We start from the raw sequence: 21,863 nt of genomic DNA on the forward strand, positions 1-21,863 counted from the left end.
TGAGGCTGGATTTGAATGGTCAGATTGTTTCGGGCTGGTGTGTGTGACGTTGGTTCTCATGGCGGATGACCAAACCTGGAGGCATTAGGACCACGAGGCCAAACGGCACCTTGAGTCCAACAGGTGTGTGTAGTCGTGTTACTGGTCGGAGCCTCTAGAGGGAGACGTCACGCTGCTTCCTCACGCTGAAGCTCTTCTCCACCTGGAAACCGTTGTCTTGTTACTGCTCAGCTTACAGGTTGAGCCCCAATTTGACCAGTAACAGTTTAAAACGCCTGAATGAGGGGAACTATATAATAATGTTGTTCACCCACTTTACAGACGTGTCCCTTAACGTCTCTTCTGCTGCAGTGTGTTGAGTGTGAATGAATAAAAAAGACATCCAGCAACGTGTCAACACCTTTTATTTACTCATCTTAAAGTTATTTTGAGTTCATTGATTCTTTATTGTGTGAGAAAAGATATTTATCAACACAGTTTGAACGGTAAGGCCCTTATTTATCTTTCCTCAGGACTAACCAGGGTCCCTCAGTGCTGTTTCTATTATGAATATGAGGAGAATAATTCTGACCCCATTTACATTCAGTTATCGTGTGAGAGTCAAATATGTTCATAAACATTCACTGGAAACAAGTCGACATGAATATAATGTAATACTATTTATTGTATACTTGATAAATATGAGCAAATAAATATTCTTTCATTCTCTGGAAATAAATTAGCATTGAAGACATAGTTTAAGGAATGTTTATGAGCCAACCAGAGGCACATCCAATGAGCAAGAAATGCTAATAGCAATAATGATGCAAGATCTGAATTTAAAAACTCATAAAAAATTATTAAATAAGCTTCCATGTGTAATTCTTTTTTTTTAAACAACATGTCCAGTGTTTGACTTTCCAATGATTCTAATAAAACAGAAACATCTCAAACTAAACTAATCATACTTTAATTTAAATAAACTGATGCTGGTAAATATTTATATTTATACACAAACATATCTATTGAAAATGTTTCTCTGTGTCTGAAGGAAACAAATGAATATGTCTCTTGTTCTGTGTCTAATCGGCGGTGACCTGATTGTCTCGGTAGCTTTTTAAAACACGATGTGAAACTAACACTGATGGACACACAAGGAAGCGTTCAGAAGATCAACCATTGCACTCCTTCCACAGCCTGCATTTCCCAGAATGCACCTCGACCACCAGCAGTCGTGCTGTGCTATCGGGGGGCTAAAGTAGCCACGAGCCTCCTGCTGCTGCTGCTGGTGGGCCTCCGATGGTTGAGACGATGAACTCTTGAGGTCGACTTGCTATCTGCGTTCTCCCGTCTCCTAGCAACTGCGAAGCGGTCCAACAGAACTGGGCCCCCGTGATGTGGACAGAAGTGCGTGGACGACACGTGTGGTCTGTCGTCCTAAACGACCACTCGCTACTGGTCGCGTTGTGCGTGTCCCTCCTTCCCCCCCCGCAGAGCGCTCGTGGACCAGAGGGTCAAACTGTCTCCACGTGGGTTCAATACTTGTGTGTGTTTTTGCAGCACGTTGCGGTTCCGTCCAACTGGAGTCTCTCAGGCCGCGCTCAGTGGCGTCTGAACGCCACCGCTTGCCCTGCACACGGGGGGGGGGCTCTTGTGCGTGGTCCTGGGTTACGATTGGCCGTCGCCTGCAGCCGGCTCGTGGTCTTTGGACGCCCCGTGTGGGGACTGCATGTGGTCCGGCAGCAGGACCTCCACGGAGAAGCTGATCCTCTTGGCCTGGAAGATGCTGTAGGTGTTGTCGAACCTCAGGACGTCTGGGGACACAACACGGAAACAGGTCGACTTTACTCTGACCTCGCGGTTCCACGCGGTGAGGCCTTTCGTGCTGAGCATCGGGCGCTACTCACAGACTCCCGGCCGCTCACAGGTCAGGGATCCGTCCTCGGGCACCAAGTGGGAGTTGTAGCGCTGGCTGAGCACCACCTCGTGCATCTGAGAGGCTTTCTTCCACTCGCCCTTCTTAGCCTTCAGGAACACCCCGAACCCGATGTCCGCCCCCTCGGTGGCAAACTGCCACCTACGAGACAGCAAACGAACACGAATCATGTTTAGCAAACCCATCTGATCCTCACATCAAAGTAAATTCACGGGTGCTCTCTGCTCCGAGGGGGGGGGCCTCGGATGACCTTTGACCCCCGCGTGGCCGCGCGCCTCTGACCTGAGAACGCAGCCCGGGAACAGGATCTCGTAGTCCAGCTGTTGGGAGGAGCCCCGGCTGACGGTCAGGCACCGCTCGTAGTCCACCTTGACGTGGTCCCGCACGTAGTAGGAGGGGGGAACCGGGCCGACGTGGTTGATCTGCGGCCCGAGGACATGCATGGACGGAGTTAGAGACACGCGTGTCAGACGGGGGGTTTAGGAAATGTTGATGGTGGAGGGAGAAGAGAAAGCCATCACTTACTGTGACTCTGAATGCTGGTCATTCTACAGCCTTTGTACACGAATAAAAAAGCTTCTCACTTTTCCAGCGTTTATTCAGATTAATATGAAACCAACCCAGTGTTCCCAGTGCAGTACAGGAAGCAACCAGCGGGGGGGGGGGGGGGGGGCTGTGTCATAACAACATGAAGCTGCTGTTTCTGGCCATCATTATAAAGGGAGTCAAAGTGAAACCACTTTGATAGTTATAGAACAGTTATTGGGAAACTGGTCACAGATGCAGAAAGAAGAAAATTACTAAAAGAATAGAAACAATTCTTTTTGTCCGTCAGAGAGAACAACTTCATCCGGCATCTCTTCTTTTCTTTTTTTCATTCCCATAAATTGTGCGGATCTGACAAAAGCTGTGAAGTGAAAATGTGAGAATAAGCTCACATGTGGGAAGCGTGAGGCTCCACTGTTTCTAAAGCAGATCTCAAAGGTTTTATTGAATTCCTGCTGCACCCTTCAAATAAACCCGTATCCTCTTACGACACCAACGGCTAACTGGAGCATTTCATGATAATCTAAACTAACTATCCGCTGAAGAAAGCGATTTCATTGCATTTCCGCAAACTGCTCCTTGTGTCAGACGGCTCCGCTGCTACGACCGAACCAGAGCAAAGGACACACAGGCGGCTGAACCAGAGAGCAAAGGAGAGGAGGAAACACTCTGAGGTCGCGGCATCTCAAGTCCTTGGATCTTGAATCTCTCTCTTGCTGTTCCTCATCTTTCCTGGGCCACATTATTTATCTACAGAAACAAACGCACGGTCAGTTTTCTTCTCCGCTGACTAAGAAGGTGACTACTGAAGCTGCACGTGCTGCTCGGAGCTTTAGCCTTTCCTACGCAGCAGCGAGGCAGCGCCGCATGAAGCCCGCGTTCTTTATTGCGTTTAAGTCACTGCAGAACTGTCGGCAGATCTCAGTCGTTACAATTTACCCAGAAAGCCACCTGTTCGTCCCACAAATTGCATAATGTCTGCATCAGTTCCGTCACGTATATCTACACCTTTCTGGGTGGAGACAAACTGTGTCCATCTTTTTGTCTTTGAGCTGCTGAGGTCAAAGTGTCTCTTGGGTCCTAAGCTGCAGGATCCTACAGAGACTCGTAGCCCGTATGTGACGCTGACTTCTTCGCCTTTAGGCCAACGGCTCCTTTCCGTCCTGGGACGGGGAACTCGCATGAAAACGTATTCCCGTCGAATCGTAACGCCACTAAGGCTTCCTGTGCACAGCAGGCAGAGCCGGACCGCCAAGCTGCAAGCTGCAAACTGCTTCGGTACAGGAGGGCTGATCGGCTGCTGCAGGAATCACATCTGTGTCCAGTGACTGTGAGTTCAGCCTCAGTCAGGAAGACGAGGGTGCGAATTATTGACGAACGATAATCATGCAGCAACCTGCGCCACGTCCTTGTTTCCTTCAGCTCCTCATCGGCCCGCCTGTTAGCACCTAAACAAGCAGCACCCACGGGGAAGAGGTTGGGTTTTGTTGACCCACCTTGGTGCGGCAGCGAGGATCTCCGTCGGGATCCGTCAGTTTGCCCCCGTATATCGCCGGCAGCTCCTCCTCGTCGATGTACTTCAGCAGAACCTCCTGCCAGTTAGCTGCAGCGACAACAACGGAGAGGTCAGAGGTCACGGTGGGGCGACTCGGATGAAGTGTTCTGCAAAGTGAAGACGTGGACGCCTCACCCCCGAGGATGTAGATCTTCTGTCTCGTGTTCTCGCTCAGGAAGTGCTTGACCAGGTTGAAGGCCACGGGGAAGAGTTTGGGCGCTGGGGGAGGAAGGAGGAAAAGGTCAAAAGTGACGACCTTTGACCCGAGAGGATTGATGTGGCTCTTCTGAAGCAGGACACGGCGATACGAGGTAGAACACCTTTAATGACAAACAGCCTCTTCAAGCCTTCAGGGTAGTTTTCCTCAAACATCTGGAGGATCTGGTGACACAGAGGAACATGGACTCTGTTTGAAACGCTCGGCTTCTCTGATTGGTTCTTCATAGGTGTGTGTGTGTGTGTGTGTGTGTGTGTGTGTGTGTGTGTGTGTGTGTCTTTACCTCTCCATATGTTTCTATAGCAGGCTTCCACAGGTGCTTCAGACCCAGACCTTCTACGTCGTAGATCATGGTGATTGACTCCACGTTCTTCTCAAGCTGGAGAGGACACGTTCATTTAATCATTCCATGTTGAGATTGTACAAATAATGTGTAAAGATAAATCAGATATATGTGGAAAAGCGAGCTGGCTATTAATTGTTGGCTGGTGTTGAAGTGGCGTCTAGTCTGTGAACTAATAATTAGAAAGAGTGAACCGAGTGATAAATCCATGACTTAAAGACAATATTTACACAGTTAAAATGGACCTGAAGAAACTAATTATTATTAAAATAACAAATCAGGGAAGTTTCCCCTCAAAAAATCTTGAGGCTGTACATTTTATATTTTTAATTTTTATAATCCAGACGGAATCAATTAACGGGAAAAATGTAACGGCGTCGTGTCCCACGTGTTTGGATCATTTGTTGCTGCTCTTCCTCTTCTCCTTTTACAAATTATTATTATTGCATTATTGTCTCTTCTTGAAGGTTATTCTTTTGTTTTAGTTTAGTTTATTTAAATTTATTAAATTTAATAATTTAATATTTTTATCTTATTATATTGCATATAATGTGTATATAATGTGTATCTTTTAATTCTATTTTCTTCCCTGTTCATGCTGCTGTGACACCAAAAAAAATTAATAAAGAAATCAATAAAGTATCAATCTATCAATCAATCTATCTAATCTAAAGAGGCCGTGTGTCCTCGTGTCTCTCATGTCTAGACGCTGCGCTCAGTCAAAGAGTGGTGCGTCCTTCTCACGTTGCTTCAATAATTCTTTATGAGCAATAAGAGGAAAAACTACCCAGTATTTCATAAAACATATTGAAAAAAAGTAATCCTACTTTTGTGAGGACGATATTTTTTAGCGTTAATCAGTGAATCCTCTGACAGCCTCTCCTCGCATGAACCACCACGCCTCAGCCGGAGGCAGCGTCTCCGTCCTCTCACCCTCTGGGACTGCAGGGAACACTCCTTCTGCAGGGCCTCGCAGTCCCGGATCTTGGACTTGATGAAGTCCTGCTTGGAGGCGGACAGGAAGAGGCCTTTGGGGTCCACGGGTCCGATGATGTCGTACCAGATGGGGCTGCCCTCGCGGTCGTACCCACACATCCCTCCCGACAGATACTTCTCGATCACCTGCGGACGGACGGCGTTTTGAGCATGTATTTGATCCTTTGTGAAGAAATACGTCAATTAAACCAACTGATTGATTAGTCGGCGATAAGGACACAACAACAACAACAACAACACATCACGTTGAGTGTCGTCTCACCTCTGGCGGACGCCAGTCGGTGAGTATTGCGTCGACTTTAATCTGCTTCCTGAACTCCAAATGCTGGAAGAAAAGAAAAGACGAGTGGACGTCAAGCGCAACACACAACCGCCGCTCCTCACGCGATCACAAACATACAACAAGAACGCCAAAAAAAAAGGTAGGCTGTGTGCATTCTGGAGGGTGGCCTGCTGGGGGTTATCGAAGGCTCTCAGGAGGCTTCAGGCGGTCGTGCTGTCCCGCCAGCAGCAAGGTGATCAGTCAAATAGGTAAGTAGGCGTGGTCGGCTGTTGAGGGGAACACTAGGACGGACTGTTGAGGCCTGGATCAGGTAGCAGCAGGTTAAAGGCGTTGTCGTGTGAACACCGTGAATGTATGTGGGAACCCGAGCGCTGCGGGCGGCGCCCTGATTCTTATTTTGGAGAAAAAACAACCAGTTTGACTTGCGTTGAGTAAAAGCTTCGGCTAATGAATATAATACATTCAGAGGAGACTTTGACTGTGCTACTTTTCTTTCCCAACACGTCCCTTTCTCTCTTCCCTGGCTTATCAGGCCGCGATGACTCAGTTTCCAAACGTCTCCTCTCCGATCTGCCGCTGCTCATTCGTCAGTCACTGAGAGACGGCGCTCGTTCCTCGGCATTCCACTCGGCACGGGATCTGCGGAGGATTACTACGAGGGCGTGCGGGTACTTGAACTGCGCCGAGAGGCCGGAACGTGTTACCTTTCGTAGCATCGCCTCCGACTTCTGCAGGTTAAAGTTTCTGGCTGAAAAGGAAAGAGGAAAGGAAAGTGAAAAAGAGGCTGAGGTGATGATGCGAAATGGTCTGGGACCAAAATGCACAGGAGGAACGAGTAGGGTGGCCTCCGCTAACACCGTACATCAAGCTATGCCATATTCTACAGTTCATGTTCTCTATATTATGCATATATATTATGTTATATCTGGTTTTACAGCCAGAGGTGAGACGACACGTTAAGAACAAATTCTAATATGCAAAGGATGTAAAAATAACATGAAAAGTCTCTTTAAATGATCAATTTGTAACTGCGTGTCTGGTAATAAACTGGTGCTAGGACCCCTCTGGTGCGGCCTATGAAGACCACACGGTGGAGCCTCACAGTCTAGAGGTGCTTATCTGTGCTGTAAAGTCTCACCTCACTTCTCTCCAGCAGCGGATTACACTGAAGCTGAAGGCACCTTACGTAAGGTGCCCCGCCCGGGGTACTTATAAGCGTTGCGCTCCCATCGCCTGAATATTTCCTATCGGAACCAGTGTCCCCTCTTGGATAAGCGGCGGGTGAAGATTTTATGACCTGCGTTTCGTTATCTTAAAGCTTCGTGCTGCAGCAGATACAGGAGGGCGAAGCCGGTCGGCGAATCATCTCACACGCGGTGCAGGGTTCATTCGGCGGAGCTTTTAGACTTATAAAGATTAGAAACAGCACGTAGGCCAAGCGCTGCGTCTTGTTGATCACGGCTTCGCGCTGATCTGTGAGGCGGTTTCTCCCTCGGGGCCCGGCGACGTCGGTAGTTGCTTCGGGGCGTTCTGGTTGTCTCGTCTACGAAGAAGCCGACTATAAAAGAGGTTATCTGTATGCAGAAGTGTTTTTGGAATCACATGTCGCGTTGCGGAGGGGAACGCGGGTGAAACATTTGTTTCCGCGATCATTAGTGCCCCCTCGGGGGCTTTAAATCAGTTAACTGCACCGAGCCGAATATTCCCACAGAGCGGGCCTCCTCTTCACCGACTTCCTGACAGAACCCTCCTTGTTTGTTTGTTTGTTTGTGACCTTTAGTGAGGCTTCGTCAAAGAGAACAACACGCTTTCCTCCGCGGTGCGTCTTTAATGCGATCAGCCGCGGATTAGCCGGACACAAAGCGCTGGACCTCTGGACCTCGGTGGCAGAGATAATCCCAACAAGGCCTCCAGATAATTCACCTCAAACTGACCCGGGGCTTCTGTCAGCGTTTGCCCGGTTTGATTTAAGTCTTAAGATTTTTTTTATACCAAATAGAATCCAATTCGAAACGGGTTCCACTGCTCTCACAGGCCCCAAATATGAACGTGTGAGGAAAAACTGACAGTGTCGAATTGTTTCGGATCACATGACACATTTTTCAGTGTTTCGTGGCAGTTTCGACCAATAATCCCCAGTGAAATAGATATTTAAATGAACGCGCCGCGGACAGAAATAACTAATCAGAGGATTTAAAACTGGATTAACCAATTAAAAAACGATGAGACAACAAGCTGCCAGGCGTCTGTGATTAGCAGTGGAAACGTTGTTAGCTGCCGACGAGAACCCCCCCCCCCCCCCCCATAATAAGAAGATATGTATCTGAATAATCTGCTGCTCGGTTTTACACTTGGCGGTTTTGAGCATCGGGTTTTCGGGCGGGCGAACAATGTGAGTTGACTTTCTCAACCGCCGCAGAGTGTCGCCATGTTTTGCATCACGTCCCTTCATGTAATAAACCAGAAACGCTTCTGCTTTTCACAACAACAGGGACACGTTGTCCTCGGGGACTCGAGGCGTGGAACATTAAAATATTAGCATAAAGGGAAAAGACACAGGACACTTCTTTTGTGGGGAAAAACGGCAGGTGTTTTGTTCATTTTTTAACGTTTCTAAGCTGACCTCTGAGCCAGCGTAACAGGAAGTGGTCGTCCTGCGCAGGAAGTTGAGGAAGAACGTCTTGTATCCTCCCTCGAAACTGCAGCCAGGGGAAGGAGAGAAGAAGAGAGGTTACGAGGATCGATACGAGGGGGAGAGAGAGAGAGACTTCACCCTCATCTTAGAAGCACTTCTCTGTCTGAAGCCGCTGAAACATGTGACTTTGTGACCAATTCTTTGTGCACACTTTAAAGGTGGGAGAAGTTCAACGGCCGTCTGCATGGACGGGGGGGGAGACACGCCACTACAGGGACAAACGTGTGTTGACACATCGGGGCTGCAGAATAATCTACCAGGTGCTTTTTTTTTTACCTGAGTCATCGTTCGGCTCGACAACAAACCTCCGTTTTCATATAATCACAGTTGAAGAAAGAAAAAAGCAAATATTACAAACATGAAAAGCTGCAGCCAGTTAATTTTTGTAACTTTTGCCAATAAAAATGAGTTATTAAACAATTATGGGCCCTAATGTGCTGCTTCAACAGCTGCCACCAGATGTGGAATCGCTCCGGTCTCGTTAGTGAGATTGTCGTGTCGTTTAAATTCCTCCCGAAGGGGCTCGGATGGGGGTCGATGTCCGGCCTCTTGGTGAAGGCCAAACCCAAACGGTTCCACGCGGGAGGCCGCGTGCACTTCGTCATTATCATTTCCCCTCGTTCGGACCGAAAGGCCGACGCCAAACCTTCCAAAACAGCGTGAAGAGGTGTGTGCACGCTGTAGTGTTTGTGTGTACTACACTCAAAAAGCAAACACACTTCCCCTGTGAGTTTCACCAACTTTAGTGTCAAAATGAATCACAAGAGACCAAAACATGAATCTTACACGTGAATCACGAGACCAGTAATGTGGAAGTGAACGATGAACACGGTGACTGAGGGACGGGAACTTAAAGTGCAGCCTTATATTACAGTATAATATAATAATAAATGGTTTATAGGGTGCAATGACGCACGTAATAATGGCTAATAAATCATTAACATGAGCTTAAATAGAAAGTAGCCTAAATATATGTAATGCAAAAACACTGACAAATATGTTTTATTAATAGAAGATTAAGATGAGGCTTTTTATGTTAAATTACATATAACATGCAAACAGAATGACGGAAATATAGTTTGTCACAAAGAATCAAATCCTCAGGAACTCTGTCCTCTGCTGCTTGAGCTTCGATTGTTCCGAAGTCGTACAATCTTTTTATGAGAATAAAAAACACTGAGTCATCGATTGGTCCGCTGAAAGAAAAGTAATCAGCAGAAAGTCTGAGAATCGCTTAAATCGCTCACGGTGCAAAAATGTCAAAATATCAAAGGCTTATTTTGGGGTCACATTTCAGAAAACTAACACGACATTTAATTTTAGAACAGAATCTCAGTGTTTCAATTAATTCTCAGTGGAATGTACGCCCTCCGTTTGAGAGGGAACTCCTTCACAAAGGGGTTTATTAAGTTTTAACTTATTAGGACTCATGTTTAAAAAATGTGATTGAAAAAAATAATAATTAGATAAGATTTTATGCTATTTTATGCTCTTATATTGTGCATAGCAAGTTATCCAAACATATTAGATGTGGCTTCGGGATGTTTTTAAAGATGTTCAATAATGAAGAAAACAAATACAGCCATGGCTTATAACTAATTATTTGACGATTAAGTATATTAAATACAGCTTATAACCCTTTTTTATAAATAAAGACCGCCTCACTTAGAGAGAGCTACCAAACAGATGATTACATGACAGCCACAGAGACACCAAGGAGAATAATAATTTAGCTGTACCTGCTCCAGGGCTTCAGCCTGTTTAGGACTGAGGTCTCCGGCTCTTCCGCTCATGTCTGCGGCCGGAGGATGGGGGACGGAAGAGGGACGGAAGAGGGACCGATGAGGGACCGATGGGGGACGCAGCTCCTTCAAAGTCAAATTATCAGCACCGTCGCCACGGGAGGGGGGGGGGGTTGATTCTCCTCCTCGCCGGTGATGCTCATTCGCGGCCGCAGCGTGTCGGTTTCCTCGCTGTCACGTGACCGCAGGTGAATAAATGGAGGCAGAGGCAGACAGAGAGAGGAAAAAGGTAAACACGACACTCGCAGCGGCTTTTACTGGGCTGACTCAGATAGAATTACATGACGGGGGCGTGACTCGTGGGGGAAAAAGGAGGGGCCGGACCGAGGCCCCGCCCCCTTATACAAACCTCCTTACGCAATAGCATCTGAACATCTCTGCTACTGGTGAATTGTGCCGCTATTATACACGACATGGGGAGAACATATTGTAGCAGTTGATGACATTTGATAAGCTTGTCATTTTATGTATTTTTCATTCATTTTGTGAGGCGATAGCGCAAGTGAAGCTTTGAAAGCAAAGCGCCACCTGCCGGCAGCAAAGTGAGGTTTTATTGGTTTTATTTCAACCTTGTGGTTCTCCGGGACATAAAATGCTAGCTGTAGTGCACTTTGAGCACGTTTGGGGAAATGGTGGTCTATGACGGTGGAAATAAAGTAAACCCATCGTGTTAACAGACGTGAATCAGCACTCCAACGGGCGGGTCTGTAAACCGAAGCAGGAAGTGAGGGACGTCACTCTCTCAAGTTGATAACTCACGTTAACCTTTGATTGTAGAACTCAACGATGACGAAACTGTAACAGTGAGTTAGAAGAATACGCGTTAATTGTATGTTTATATGTCTTATGTATGAATATCGTCCAGATGTATATTTACCTTGAACGACTTGTATAAATACATTTCATTTTTGGAAATGCGTTTTGCCCACAAGATGGAGACCATCCCGCTACTTCCGGTTAGAGCCGGAAGCTGCCCGCTCTTGTTTACGTTCTCCGCGGGGTTAAGCCTGGGCACAGCCGGCTAACTGGGGCACGACAATTCCAGGCGAAATGCCGGTTAGCAGCTGAGGTACTCGTGCCGTCTGTCCTCCGTCGGGCCATGTCTTTAGCGCGCTGCTGCGGCCGTCTGTGGGTGACGTTGCCGCTCGTCCTGCTGCGGTGGCCCGGGCTGCTGCTGGCCGCGGAGCGGGTCGCTCTGGTGGAGGTTTTCCTGGAGCAGCGGCCCGCTGTCAGCGCGGTGCTCCAGGGGGAGGTGGTGGAGTCCGGCGGCGGCGGCGGCGGCGGCGGCGGCGAGAGCCGCGTGGACCGGGACGAGCTCGAGGGAGAGCTGCTCCTGGTGAGTCATCCACGGTCAAAATGGGACAGTTGCTGGTCTGGATGGTTAATACAATCGAACGCTTTTGGCAAACCGATGGGAGCTTTGACAGTAATTTATACTGTAATTTACTGTAATCTAGAAAAGAAATGTAACCAAAATATGCTATTCTTTCGGACCAATAATTCATCAAAAGTTCTGCACCAGGTGATGTCCCCTGTATGATATTTAGATTATAAATGGAAACCCTATAGATGCCATTTGCAGGTTTGCATTTGGCTTTTGATTCCAGTATTCTTGTTTGACACGGGAGACTCTTTCTTTTAGCCAGGCAGCTTTCGGTCCAGGTGTCCAAGCTTGTTTTTTGTCCTCCGGTCCAGGTGGATGAGGAGACGCAGGTGAGCGCAGGAAAGGGAGAGGACGACACCAAGGAGCAGGAGCTGTGGATCGGGCTGGTGCCTCTGGAGGTGGAGGACAACAAAGCCTCCACCGGGAACCAGGAGTCCTTCGCCGACGCGATGGTCAATAAAGTGAGTCATTGAACTCACCGTGAGCTGCTGTTGTGAGTGTCGTTCCTAACTTCTTAACACCCTCTCTGCTGAAGATGAAGCGAGCGCTGGTCCTCGGAGCATCTGCACTCATCATCCTGGCTCTCAACCAAAACACTGTCCGCGAGGTAAATCTCCTCAAACTCTCACCAGCTCCGTTCACTTGGGTGAACAAGACGCTGCACAGAGAACATTTAGAGCTTAAAAGACTTTGTCCACGTCGTATTTCTGACCTAAACACCTGCTCGTGCTGCAGATGGATCTGTCCCCGGTGCTGTCGAAGCCCATCATTGTGATCCAGACGTCTGAAAATGTCACCAAGCTGATTGGAGCTCTGCTCAGGTACACAACACCTTATTATTATTTATTATTTATTACTTTTACATCCTCTTGTTCCCCTCATATCCAATGTGAACGTCGTGACGGATAATCTCAACCTGCTCTTAAGTCGGCGGTTCTCTCCCTACAGGGGTCTTCAAGCCACAGCTAAGATCACCTACAAGACGATCCTGCAGGACAACCTGGTGAGACCCCCCCCAAACCCCCCCCCCCTCCAGTGGTGAGTGAACACATGACAGGCTGAGCTGACGCTGAGCGCATGCTGCTGTGTGTCCGGGCAGGGAGCCACGCTCACGCTGTGGTCCAGCTGCGGTCGGTCCAGAGGAGGCCGCTACGGAGAGTGGCAGGGGCTCATCTGCACGGGAGAGACCAACTCTCAGGTTCAGGTGGGGGGTGGGAGCCCGAACGAAACACGCCATCGGCGCTGTTAACACGTTTCCCTGAAGTGTCGGAATCACAAGGTCCCCCCCCCCCGACACACTTGGGATGAAGAGTCACGGTGATGAAGTACAGTTTGCACTTCTCCGTGTATCTGCAGAAGTACCTGCAGCAGCTGTGGGACACCGTCCTCCTGGTGGCGCTGATCCTCAGCACCGGGGTCATTGTTCAGGCTCGCAGGCAGAACCAGGACCACCAGCGGAACGACGAGGTGGAGGTAAACTGCTCTGTGACGTCGCAGGGATACGCTGTGGTTCTACACTGGCAACAACACGTCTTTGTCATCTTTGCAAGGCTTTTTCTTTTTTTAATGTTTGTTTATTTACTGAGGCATTTTACTCAAATACTATTTGAGGTACATTTCAGTTTTCTGCAGCGTTAAACTTCTACTCAACAATATTTTATTTTTATCCTTTTTACATCACTGCAAATCAGATTATCAATAAAATATGATGCATTAATAATCCTGGAGAATTCTGCTACCATATGCGAAGTAGTGAAAATAAGCTCAATTCTTTCCAGCTGCAGCATAAAAGTGTCGCATGAACGCATCAATAATAATCCAATAGTATAACATATTAATCTGAATGGGCCATTCTAAATATATAGTACTTTGGCTAAACTTAAGTATATTTTTTGATACGAATAGTTTAGACTTTTAAAAGAACTCCAGGTTTTTGAAAGCCTGCTTTTACATTTGGACATTGATGTATTACTACCTGATTTAATGCAGATTAACCTTATTTACTGCTGTTTTATTGATTTGTATTTACAAGCCAATAAAATATACAAAGGTTTCAAAGTTACTCTCTGTATATTTTTATGTTAAACAAATCATTTGACTCCTGTTTATCTGCGACGTCCTTTTGCTGCACATTGTGGAGACAATCTTTGGTAAAGTGTTGCGTTCCTCAGCTGCTTCCTAAACAGGACGTCCTGAAGAGAATGTTGTCCCTCAAGACCAAAAGGTACCGCCAGCCCAAAGCGTGGTGCGACGCGTCCCAGCCGGTGGAGACGGACAACTGTGCAGTCTGCCTGGAGCCGTTCAACAACAACCAGGTCAGAAAACACACACTTTAAGTTGTACAAACTACAGTCTACCACCCTGGCGTGCTGTAGCATGTGTTGGCGTGTCCCGTGTTGTCGTCTCAGTGTCTGCGGGTGCTGCCGTGTCTCCACGAGTACCACAGAGACTGCGTGGACCCCTGGCTGCTGCTGCATCACACGTGTCCCCTCTGCAAGCGCAGCATCCTCGGTGAGTCTGGCTGCACGGCGTGACCTCATCGGGCCGCTGTGGCGAGGAACTCTTGATTCAAAATGTCTCGTCTCTTCGAGCCCCCCGCAGGCCGCGTCCACAGGGACAGTTAGCGGACGCCGACCTGTCTCCGACCTCGCCGCTTCCTCCGGCCGGCGAACGGGACCTTTGGAGCAAACAAGACTCACCGCCTGAACCGTGGAGGGGGGGGGGGGTCCGATTCTGACCTCTGACCCTCCGCCGGGTCTCCCGGTGGTAGCATGAACGCAGTACTGTGTGTTAAGCAGTACTTCTTCCTGGGATCATGTTACTGTGCACTTTATTTAAACACGTATTTCTAAGAGTGCTCCACAGCGGCGGAGATGGGACTCAATGTTCCCGCGTCAGTCAAAGCTTTAAGGTCCCTTTTAGGTCCAAATGATGTCAATAACCAACCTGTCAACCGTTTCATCTCGTGTCCACACTCAGTTTGCCGTTCACTAGTTGTAGTGCCGAAGGAGCCGAGCTTGTCCTTAACTCGCCTTGTCGGACAGAACCCACAACGTTCCTTATTTATGCTTTAGATGTTAAAGTAGCTGCCGTTTTAAACCATTTAAATGTGTCAACAGCTCGCTGGGACTTTAACAGGAGCTCAACTCACAACCACGAGAAGCTGCACACAGAATCCTCTGATCAATTACTACTCGGTACGATGACTAAAGTCTTGGATCTGGTGCAGTGAAACGTGTGCTTCATGTTGATGTACAAACATGAGTGATATTTATGTTCTCTTAACTCTTGGAAAGAAAGTAAATTACTTAATTTTTAAAAATAGATTTAACTGTGTCTCAAACACAACTTCCTGTGAAAGAAAAAGCTATTTTTGTCAATGAAAGGATGTCAAACCCAGCGTGGTTGTACTCATGTTTTATTTTGCAACGTTCATTTCAAAAAGCAATTTCATGTGCTTTTTTTTTTTTTCATTTTGTTACAAAGTGCTCCGATAGATCTGTTCTCTTCATAGAAAATAGTCTGTGCATGGCAACATGTGGAGGTTTTGTAAAGGCCACGAGGCGCCTTGGTGCATCACGCGCTTCCAAACACACGGCGGCGGCGGCGGCGTGAACCGGGAGGCCGGCGTGCACTTGAACGCCACGCGTTACTCGTTCGGGACGAGTAGAGAGCAACACAAGTCTGCCGCTGATGTCCAGGTCAGTAATTGTTCTTCCAGCTACAGAAAGAACCACGAGACTCTCCAAAAAAAAAAAAAAAACCTGGCTGTTGCTTCCTTTTATTCCTATGTTGTCTATTTGATGTCAACGACACCTCTTAATAATAAACTGATTTGTTACTTGGCAATAAAATAAAAAGGTCTTATTCTTTGTCCTCGGCCTCTGACTATGAGCTATAAAAGGAAAATCTTTGGGCCTGATCACTAAAAGCAGATGTTTGGTCTGGTGTCGCGCTGCTGTGCAACATCCGACCTGAAGAAGTCTGAAAATCAAAGCAACTTTTCATCAACTCAAAACCTTCTGTGGCTTCTTGACTCTGCGGTGACGAATGCAGGCAGCAGCCTGACCCGAGTACCGCTGGTGGTGGTTGTTGTTCCTCCTCAGTGGGTTCCGCGTCGGGCAGCAGGTCACGACGGGATCATGCCTTTGTTCCTCTTGCGGTCGGCCATGTTGCGGCGGTTGTGGTTGGCGCCGCGGCCCTTGGCGGCCTCCTTCTTGCGTCGGTCCAGGACCGTCTCCAGCTTCTGGCCCTGGCCTTTGGGTTGACCCACCACGCTGCTGGGACGCGGCTCCGGGCGGAAGCTGGAGGCGGAAAAAACAAACAAAGAAACATTTACTACGTGTCCAAACGTCCTGGATGCAGAGCCAGGTGCACCGAGCAGACACGTCGTACCCTTTCCTTTGATGCATGGCAGCTCTTCTGGCCTCGGCTCGCTCCCTCAGCAGAGCCGGGTCCTGGACGAACTGGTCCCTGTTCACGTTGTTCTGGAACACGTGAAGAAAAAGGACCAAACATCATAATTTATTACTGCTGAAGACGTTTAGATAATCTGAGGAACACAAGTGCACGAGTTCACATTTTGCAGAAAACACCGAGCGTCATACGGCGGTGGGATGGTTTCAGTACCTGTGGTGTCTCTTCCTCCTCCTCATCTTCACCCTCTTCCTCCAACTCTGGTTTGTTGACTTTTCTCAGGATCTGGGGAACCGTGAAAGGTCTGCAAACACAGCGACGAGTACTCGATGTTCAGACGAAGGCTTTTAAAATGTGTCCATAACAATAATTGACCAGAGTAGGTTCGGTCCGTTGTCACCTCCTGCTCAGCAGACTGTCTCCGTCCAGGTCGTTGGCTCCCACTTGGCTCACGTCGTACGTGTCGTCGTACTCGTCGTCGTAGTTCAGGTCGTACGCCTCGCCGCTTTCCCCGGGCTCCACGACCACCTCGTCCACCACCGTCTCGTAGGTCAGATACCGGGCCTTCTGCTCCGCGACGTGCTGCTTGTCGTTCAGCATCTCTCGAGCGTTCTCTCCTTTCCTGCGAGAGTCACGGTAGGTTCTTTTTTTTTTTTAGAGGATCCGAAACGTCCTGCTGGGCTTTTATTGAGCAGTTTGGTGGGGATTTCAGCGCGTGGATCCGTTGGCTGTGCAGGTTCATGGAAAGGAGGACGGGCTCTTACCTCCTGCCCTTCCAGATGCGAGACATGTCCACCTGGTCTCTGCGGAAAACGTCAAACTCGTCATCGTCGAACACGTTGGATCGGACGTCCAGAACATCTGGAAGCTCCTCCTTCACAGGCCTGAAGGGACAGATGGATAAAGGATCCTATTGAGGTTTTCTAAAAGTTTTGCCCGTCACATTTTATGACGTTATCACCCTTAAAAATACATATTTTGGTAACTGTGGTTATTTTATATACAAACATCCAGAGTCAACGAGAAATGACTGCAGATGAATGAAGGGTGTGATGTCTCAACTAAACGAAGGAATAAATATATTTTAAGAAGCACAGATTTTCCTCTCCAGGAAACAAATCGACATCATACACGTGAGCAGATGTGTTGGTCGTCACCTCGGCGCGGCGCGGTCCATCTGGTCCAGGCCGGGGGTGAGCCGGTCCTCCAGGATGTTGTTGATGACCAGCTCGGAGCTGTAGTTGTACTCCTGCAGGCAGGCCAGCAGGAAGCCTTCGCCCAGATCGGGCAGCAGGTCCCGGATACACGACAGCAGGGACTCCAGCTCGGCCTCGCTCACCGCACAGCCAGCCCCCTGAGGACACACACACACGCACACAGACACAGACACACAGACACACACACACAGCCACACACACACAGCTTAGGGTTACGAACCAAAAGTTTAAGTAGGCTTCGTATCTACTGAACAGGTCCAATGTGATTTACTTTGCATGAAAACCAAGATTGTTGTTTACTTCTGCTCCTTTTTTTTGCCATGAATATCTTTATTAATGTAATTAAAAACAAACGTGTTTCAGCTTCTCAAATGTGAGGACTTAGAAACAGTGACAGAACTCACGTCGTTTCCTTTCCGGGGGACCAACATGGCCTCTGCTCCTTCTGGCTGTCGAGCCTCCTGCAGTTCAAAGCCAGGAGAGGAGGCGCCGCCGCCCGCCGCGCCCCGGTGCCGACTCCGTCTCCCCACGCTGTCCCAGGCACTCTGCACCCCCTGCAGCAGGTAGGACGTCCTGGTCTCATCCCTGAGGGAGGCGGGCGGTGAAGGAAATGAAACGAGCCCCACAAGAGAAATCATAGTCTGCTGCCGATGAGAGGAAGCTTTTCTTTAATAAAATGGATTCCTTTTAGCACATTTGGCTTTTGTGCCGTACGGCTTCATCAGGTTTGGGCCCGTAGCTGCATTAGGATACAGGACAGGGAGGGCCTGCTGCAGGAGGCTGATGTCGTCTGCGATGGGGAACTGCTCGTCATAGTCCGACAAGAACCTGAGACGACAAAACAAACCTCTTCATTCTGTTGTTTAACAGGCCACGCCCCCCCCCCAGAGCCCCAGCGCCAACCCTCTGATCTCAACCCGTAACTTTACCTTTTCTCAGGTAAAAACGATGTGAAAAGTAGTAGGAGCTCCTCCGCAAACGTTTGCATGTTTTCTCCGCTGCAAGGCAACAAAAATCCAGCAGAATGAGCTTGCGTGAGTGTGACGTTGATTCTGCCGAGATGCACGTTTGACAGTCGGGGACGTCTCACCCCTCCAGGATCGGCTGCAGGCAGGTGTGGTGCAGCAGCAGGTGAGCCATCTCCACGATCTCCCGACAGGAGTGGGACAACCTCCTCCACAGGTCCTCCTGAACGCTAAAAGGAGGATTCGGGAGACGATCATTCACCAAGCGGGTCTCAGTCTCTTTGGCCTTTTCTTTTCAAGTGTCACATTCATCAGAAGCTCACCGCTTATCGTCAAAGTTCCTCTTCCTCACCGCCTTCTCGAGGTCGGGCACGGCGGTCTCGTAGAAGGAGGTCAGTCTGCCGGGAGACAAAAAACAAACGTGATCCTGAGCAGCGCTTATCCGAAGGTGTGGGGGCGCGCTGGCGGCAGTCCGGGGGAGGGGGAGGGTCCGTGTACCTGCCGAGGAAGCCGTGGGAGTGGAAGCTGGAGCAGCCGGCGGGGAAGATGTCCAGGAAGGCGTGGATGGTGGTGGTGGAGTCACACAGGTACAGAACAAGATCCGCAAGGTCCTGGGACGCAAAGAGGGGAAGAAAGAAAACATTACGAGGGACACGAAGCATTGGGTTTTATTCCAAGTAAATGTACAGGGCGTCCCTTTGTGTGTGTGTGTGTGTGTGCGTCTGACCTGCTGGCTCATGGTCATGGCAGTGGGCTGTTTGTGCGAGTTCAGCTTCATCGGCTCCATGGCGGTGGCTCCCTCACAGTAGAGACCACACTTATCCAGGATGGTGTCGAACACCTGGAGGAGGCACAGAGGGAAATCGTAACCCGCAGTCTCGTGAGAAAATACTTCGTCATCTTTGCGTCTTTAAATGGATCAAAACATCATCTGACACTTTCGAAACGAGACCTCACCTGTAACACAGTGGGAACCGTCTCATCCAAGTCGATGTAGTAAGACGGCTGCTGCGTGAAGATGTTGTCTTAAAAAAAACAAATCGTCGTACTCAAGTTAACAAAGCGTGGCAATAAAGATCAAAGTCGTCAAAATACTGGAGCGATTATAAAAAGATCACCGATCATCTTGTGCAGCAGCTGACTGTTGCCCTTTCCAAAGAGCACACACAGATCCAGGATTTTGGGAATGTCAAACAGGAAGTTCTCATAGATGATTTCTCCAAACACAGCCGGGGTGATGAAGTTCTCCTGTGAAAGAGGAGCACAAAGCAGCCGCTCATCACAGTGCTGTCTGTGTGCTTGGGGAGCGGCATCGACAAACACGATACTTATTTGATTACGACGATCAAACAACTGCCACGTGTGATCGTTCCTCCAGACCTCGCGTTCGGACGCTGCTCCTACCTTGGACTCTTTGTGCGTGGCCATCCGGAGGAAGGCCAGGAAGACCGCCCTGTGGACGGCGCGCTGCGTGTCGACCACCGCCGGGGAGGAGGCCGCGGCGGCCAGGTCGAGGCCGCGAGGAGCGTGGTGCAGGTACGAGTCGAGGCACCTCTGCAGGGACTCGTCGAACACCACCTGGCGGAGGAGACGGGAGGAGAAACATCATTTATTTGCTTTCTAGCGGCTCGGGGGGGGGATGTTTGCACATGGACCCGCCTTCCCACCTGACACCAGAACTTGTCGTGGGGCAGAGCGAGCAGCCACTCCAGGTCCTCCGTGATGAACTTGGCGTGTTCCAGAAACTCCTCCACCTCGGCGGGAGAGCCGCTTTCCGGCGGGGATCTGTAAGGCAAAAAGCAGCGCTCCTCCTTCCTGTCCGGGTGCTGACGGGGAGCAGAAAACGGCTCTCGTGATGACGCGCTAGTCTGACGCCCGAGCGCATCTCTGTCTGAAATAGGACTCACCAGCGCGGGCAGCGCGTGCGCCTTCCCCGCCGGGCCCGGCTCCGTCACCTGCAGCTCGTCCAGCGGCACCAGGGCGCAGGCCATGGCTCCTCCGCCTCTAGATTCTCTATCAAAGCACAAAGATATTCAAAACACACTTTTGTTTCTGTGCGTCGCTCCTTTCAGCTGATCTGCCCCAGATCGAGGATACGCTCGGATGCGACGTAACACACACACGGAATAACTATACATGGAATATTTGATTGACATTCCACTGAAGGTTCATCCTCAGTACGTCTTATGGGTACATTCTACAGTCATAACCGTTACTGTTCGCTGTAAACTGACTAATCTGTGCAGTGAAAACTAATCTGACGTTCTGCTTTGGTCACGTGCTTGTGGCTGAAGCGACAAATCTCCTTTGACGTTACGTGACGTCTTACTGACATAATCAGGAGGCGCTGACAGCAGCTGTACATTCATATGTAGTTAATACCAACGTTGGGTTAGCTAGTTAGATGCTAACGTAACCACCTGTTAACCCGCTGTGGCACCGCGGGCTAACTGCCCCCCCCCCGTCGTGACAACGCGTGTAATAAGTGGACATAACAGATAAAAAGCTACGTAACGCTGGTTGGGTAAGACGAGCTGCTAGCGGCTACTTAGCAAGTCCGGCCGAGCGGACGGCCCGTTAATGAATGAAGGGGAGCTAACGTCAGCGTAACGAGGCTAACCGGCTTTATTAGCGTCACCTCGAGTCTCTCGCGCGCAATAAGTGGAACTTTACCAGACGTCGTACCTGTAACGCGTTAACGCACATGTTCACCTGTTAAATACGACTCTCGGGAGCTCCTACGCCATCTCATCAGAGCCGCCGCTGCTCCCGACAGTTTCGTTTCCTAAAGAAATTCTGACCACCTGTGTTGGACCCGGAAGTGACGTAACGTGTTGATTCTTTTTTTCTCTTCTTCGCGTTTCGGTGAGTTTGCTGCCTCCTGGTGGACACCGAGCGCAGCACGCGTGTGGTTCACGATTAGTTTGCAACGTAAACCTCGACTGTAAATTAAAAAAAGTAACAACATAAACACAGAACTGTTACTTTGCCGGTCAGGAAAATAGTTTTATTGCAGCCATCGATTCGATGCAACATATTTTGGAAGTTAATAAAGTACTTTACTTACTTAGGTACAAAGTCAGAGGTCTTCCCTCTGCAAAAATCCTGTGACGACAATATCTATAAGTGATCCAACATGTAAATATGTCTTAGCTTAAAATCTTTGTACTGTGTATTACTTTGTACTGTGCTTTAAATCTTTGTACCATGTATTTTATTTTAATGAATACTTCTCGAATATTTCCTTATTCTTCTACTATATATTTTAGCACACACTGCTTCAAACCAGGAACAAGACATTAGCTCTGAACCCTTGAATAATATAGTACATCGTTTTTCTATATTTAAAAGTTTGAAACTTTCAAATATTTACTGGCAACATACAATAACTTATTCAGGTGTCTGTTTCCTTTTCAAAAAGGTGGGTGGGAAAAAAATACAACCCCATGAAAGTTTGAGACACTGAGCTTTGAAAAACGGAGATAAACATGGTTACGGATAGAAAACCCTAAATGTGTTTTATTCCGGT

General features: G+C 48.7%; 3 protein-coding genes across 10 annotated transcripts; 1 reads left to right on the forward strand and 2 right to left on the reverse strand.

Annotated features, from left to right (window-relative positions):
• Positions 1-390: 390 nt before the first annotated feature.
• On the reverse strand, positions 391-12,555 carry LOC120831346 (SEC14-like protein 2). 2 transcript variants are annotated; one of them, XM_078086265.1, is made up of 14 exons: positions 11,230-12,555; positions 11,112-11,147; positions 10,290-10,523; positions 8,479-8,554; positions 6,560-6,603; positions 5,835-5,897; positions 5,510-5,698; positions 4,517-4,612; positions 4,337-4,397; positions 4,152-4,235; positions 3,958-4,064; positions 2,198-2,337; positions 1,887-2,056; positions 391-1,793 (listed from the first exon to the last, which is right to left on the reverse strand). In XM_078086265.1, exons 3-14 carry the CDS (start codon positions 10,341-10,343, stop codon positions 1,648-1,650), a joined length of 1,230 nt encoding a protein of 409 aa, XP_077942391.1. In that variant the 5' UTR covers positions 10,344-10,523; positions 11,112-11,147; positions 11,230-12,555; the 3' UTR covers positions 391-1,647. The 2 variants fall into 2 exon arrangements, with proteins under 2 accessions (XP_077942391.1, XP_040052676.1); XM_040196742.2 differs by lacking the exon at positions 11,230-12,555 and having other exon boundaries at positions 11,112-11,154.
• On the forward strand, positions 11,324-15,596 carry rnf215 (ring finger protein 215). 6 transcript variants are annotated; one of them, XM_040196746.2, is made up of 10 exons: positions 11,324-11,688; positions 12,048-12,197; positions 12,272-12,343; positions 12,472-12,557; positions 12,685-12,739; positions 12,836-12,940; positions 13,093-13,209; positions 13,908-14,051; positions 14,145-14,247; positions 14,338-15,596. In XM_040196746.2, the coding sequence occupies exons 1-10, from the start codon at positions 11,452-11,454 to the stop codon at positions 14,358-14,360; spliced, it is 1,092 nt and encodes a 363-aa protein (XP_040052680.2). In that variant the 5' UTR covers positions 11,324-11,451; the 3' UTR covers positions 14,361-15,596. The 6 variants fall into 6 exon arrangements, with proteins under 6 accessions (XP_040052680.2, XP_040052677.2, XP_040052678.2 ...); XM_040196743.2 differs by having other exon boundaries at positions 11,333-11,688; positions 14,328-15,596; XM_040196744.2 differs by having other exon boundaries at positions 11,334-11,688; positions 12,836-12,934; positions 14,328-15,596.
• On the reverse strand, positions 15,139-21,274 carry ascc2 (activating signal cointegrator 1 complex subunit 2). Of its 2 annotated transcripts, none has more exons than XM_040196730.2 (19): positions 21,047-21,274; positions 20,242-20,347; positions 20,002-20,160; positions 19,739-19,912; positions 19,453-19,582; positions 19,292-19,359; positions 19,062-19,175; positions 18,833-18,945; positions 18,658-18,732; positions 18,460-18,564; positions 18,299-18,367; positions 18,123-18,197; positions 17,774-17,954; positions 17,310-17,506; positions 16,917-17,036; positions 16,553-16,774; positions 16,366-16,456; positions 16,132-16,223; positions 15,139-16,040 (listed from the first exon to the last, which is right to left on the reverse strand). In XM_040196730.2, the coding sequence occupies exons 2-19, from the start codon at positions 20,323-20,325 to the stop codon at positions 15,866-15,868; spliced, it is 2,244 nt and encodes a 747-aa protein (XP_040052664.2). In that variant the 5' UTR covers positions 20,326-20,347; positions 21,047-21,274; the 3' UTR covers positions 15,139-15,865. The 2 variants fall into 2 exon arrangements, with proteins under 2 accessions (XP_040052664.2, XP_040052665.2); XM_040196731.2 differs by having other exon boundaries at positions 21,020-21,169.
• Between the last annotated feature and the right edge of the window lie 589 nt (positions 21,275-21,863).

This window comes from Gasterosteus aculeatus, chromosome 13 (assembly GCF_964276395.1).
Source record: "Gasterosteus aculeatus chromosome 13, fGasAcu3.hap1.1, whole genome shotgun sequence".
Classification (NCBI taxonomy): Eukaryota; Metazoa; Chordata; class Actinopteri; order Perciformes; family Gasterosteidae; genus Gasterosteus; species Gasterosteus aculeatus.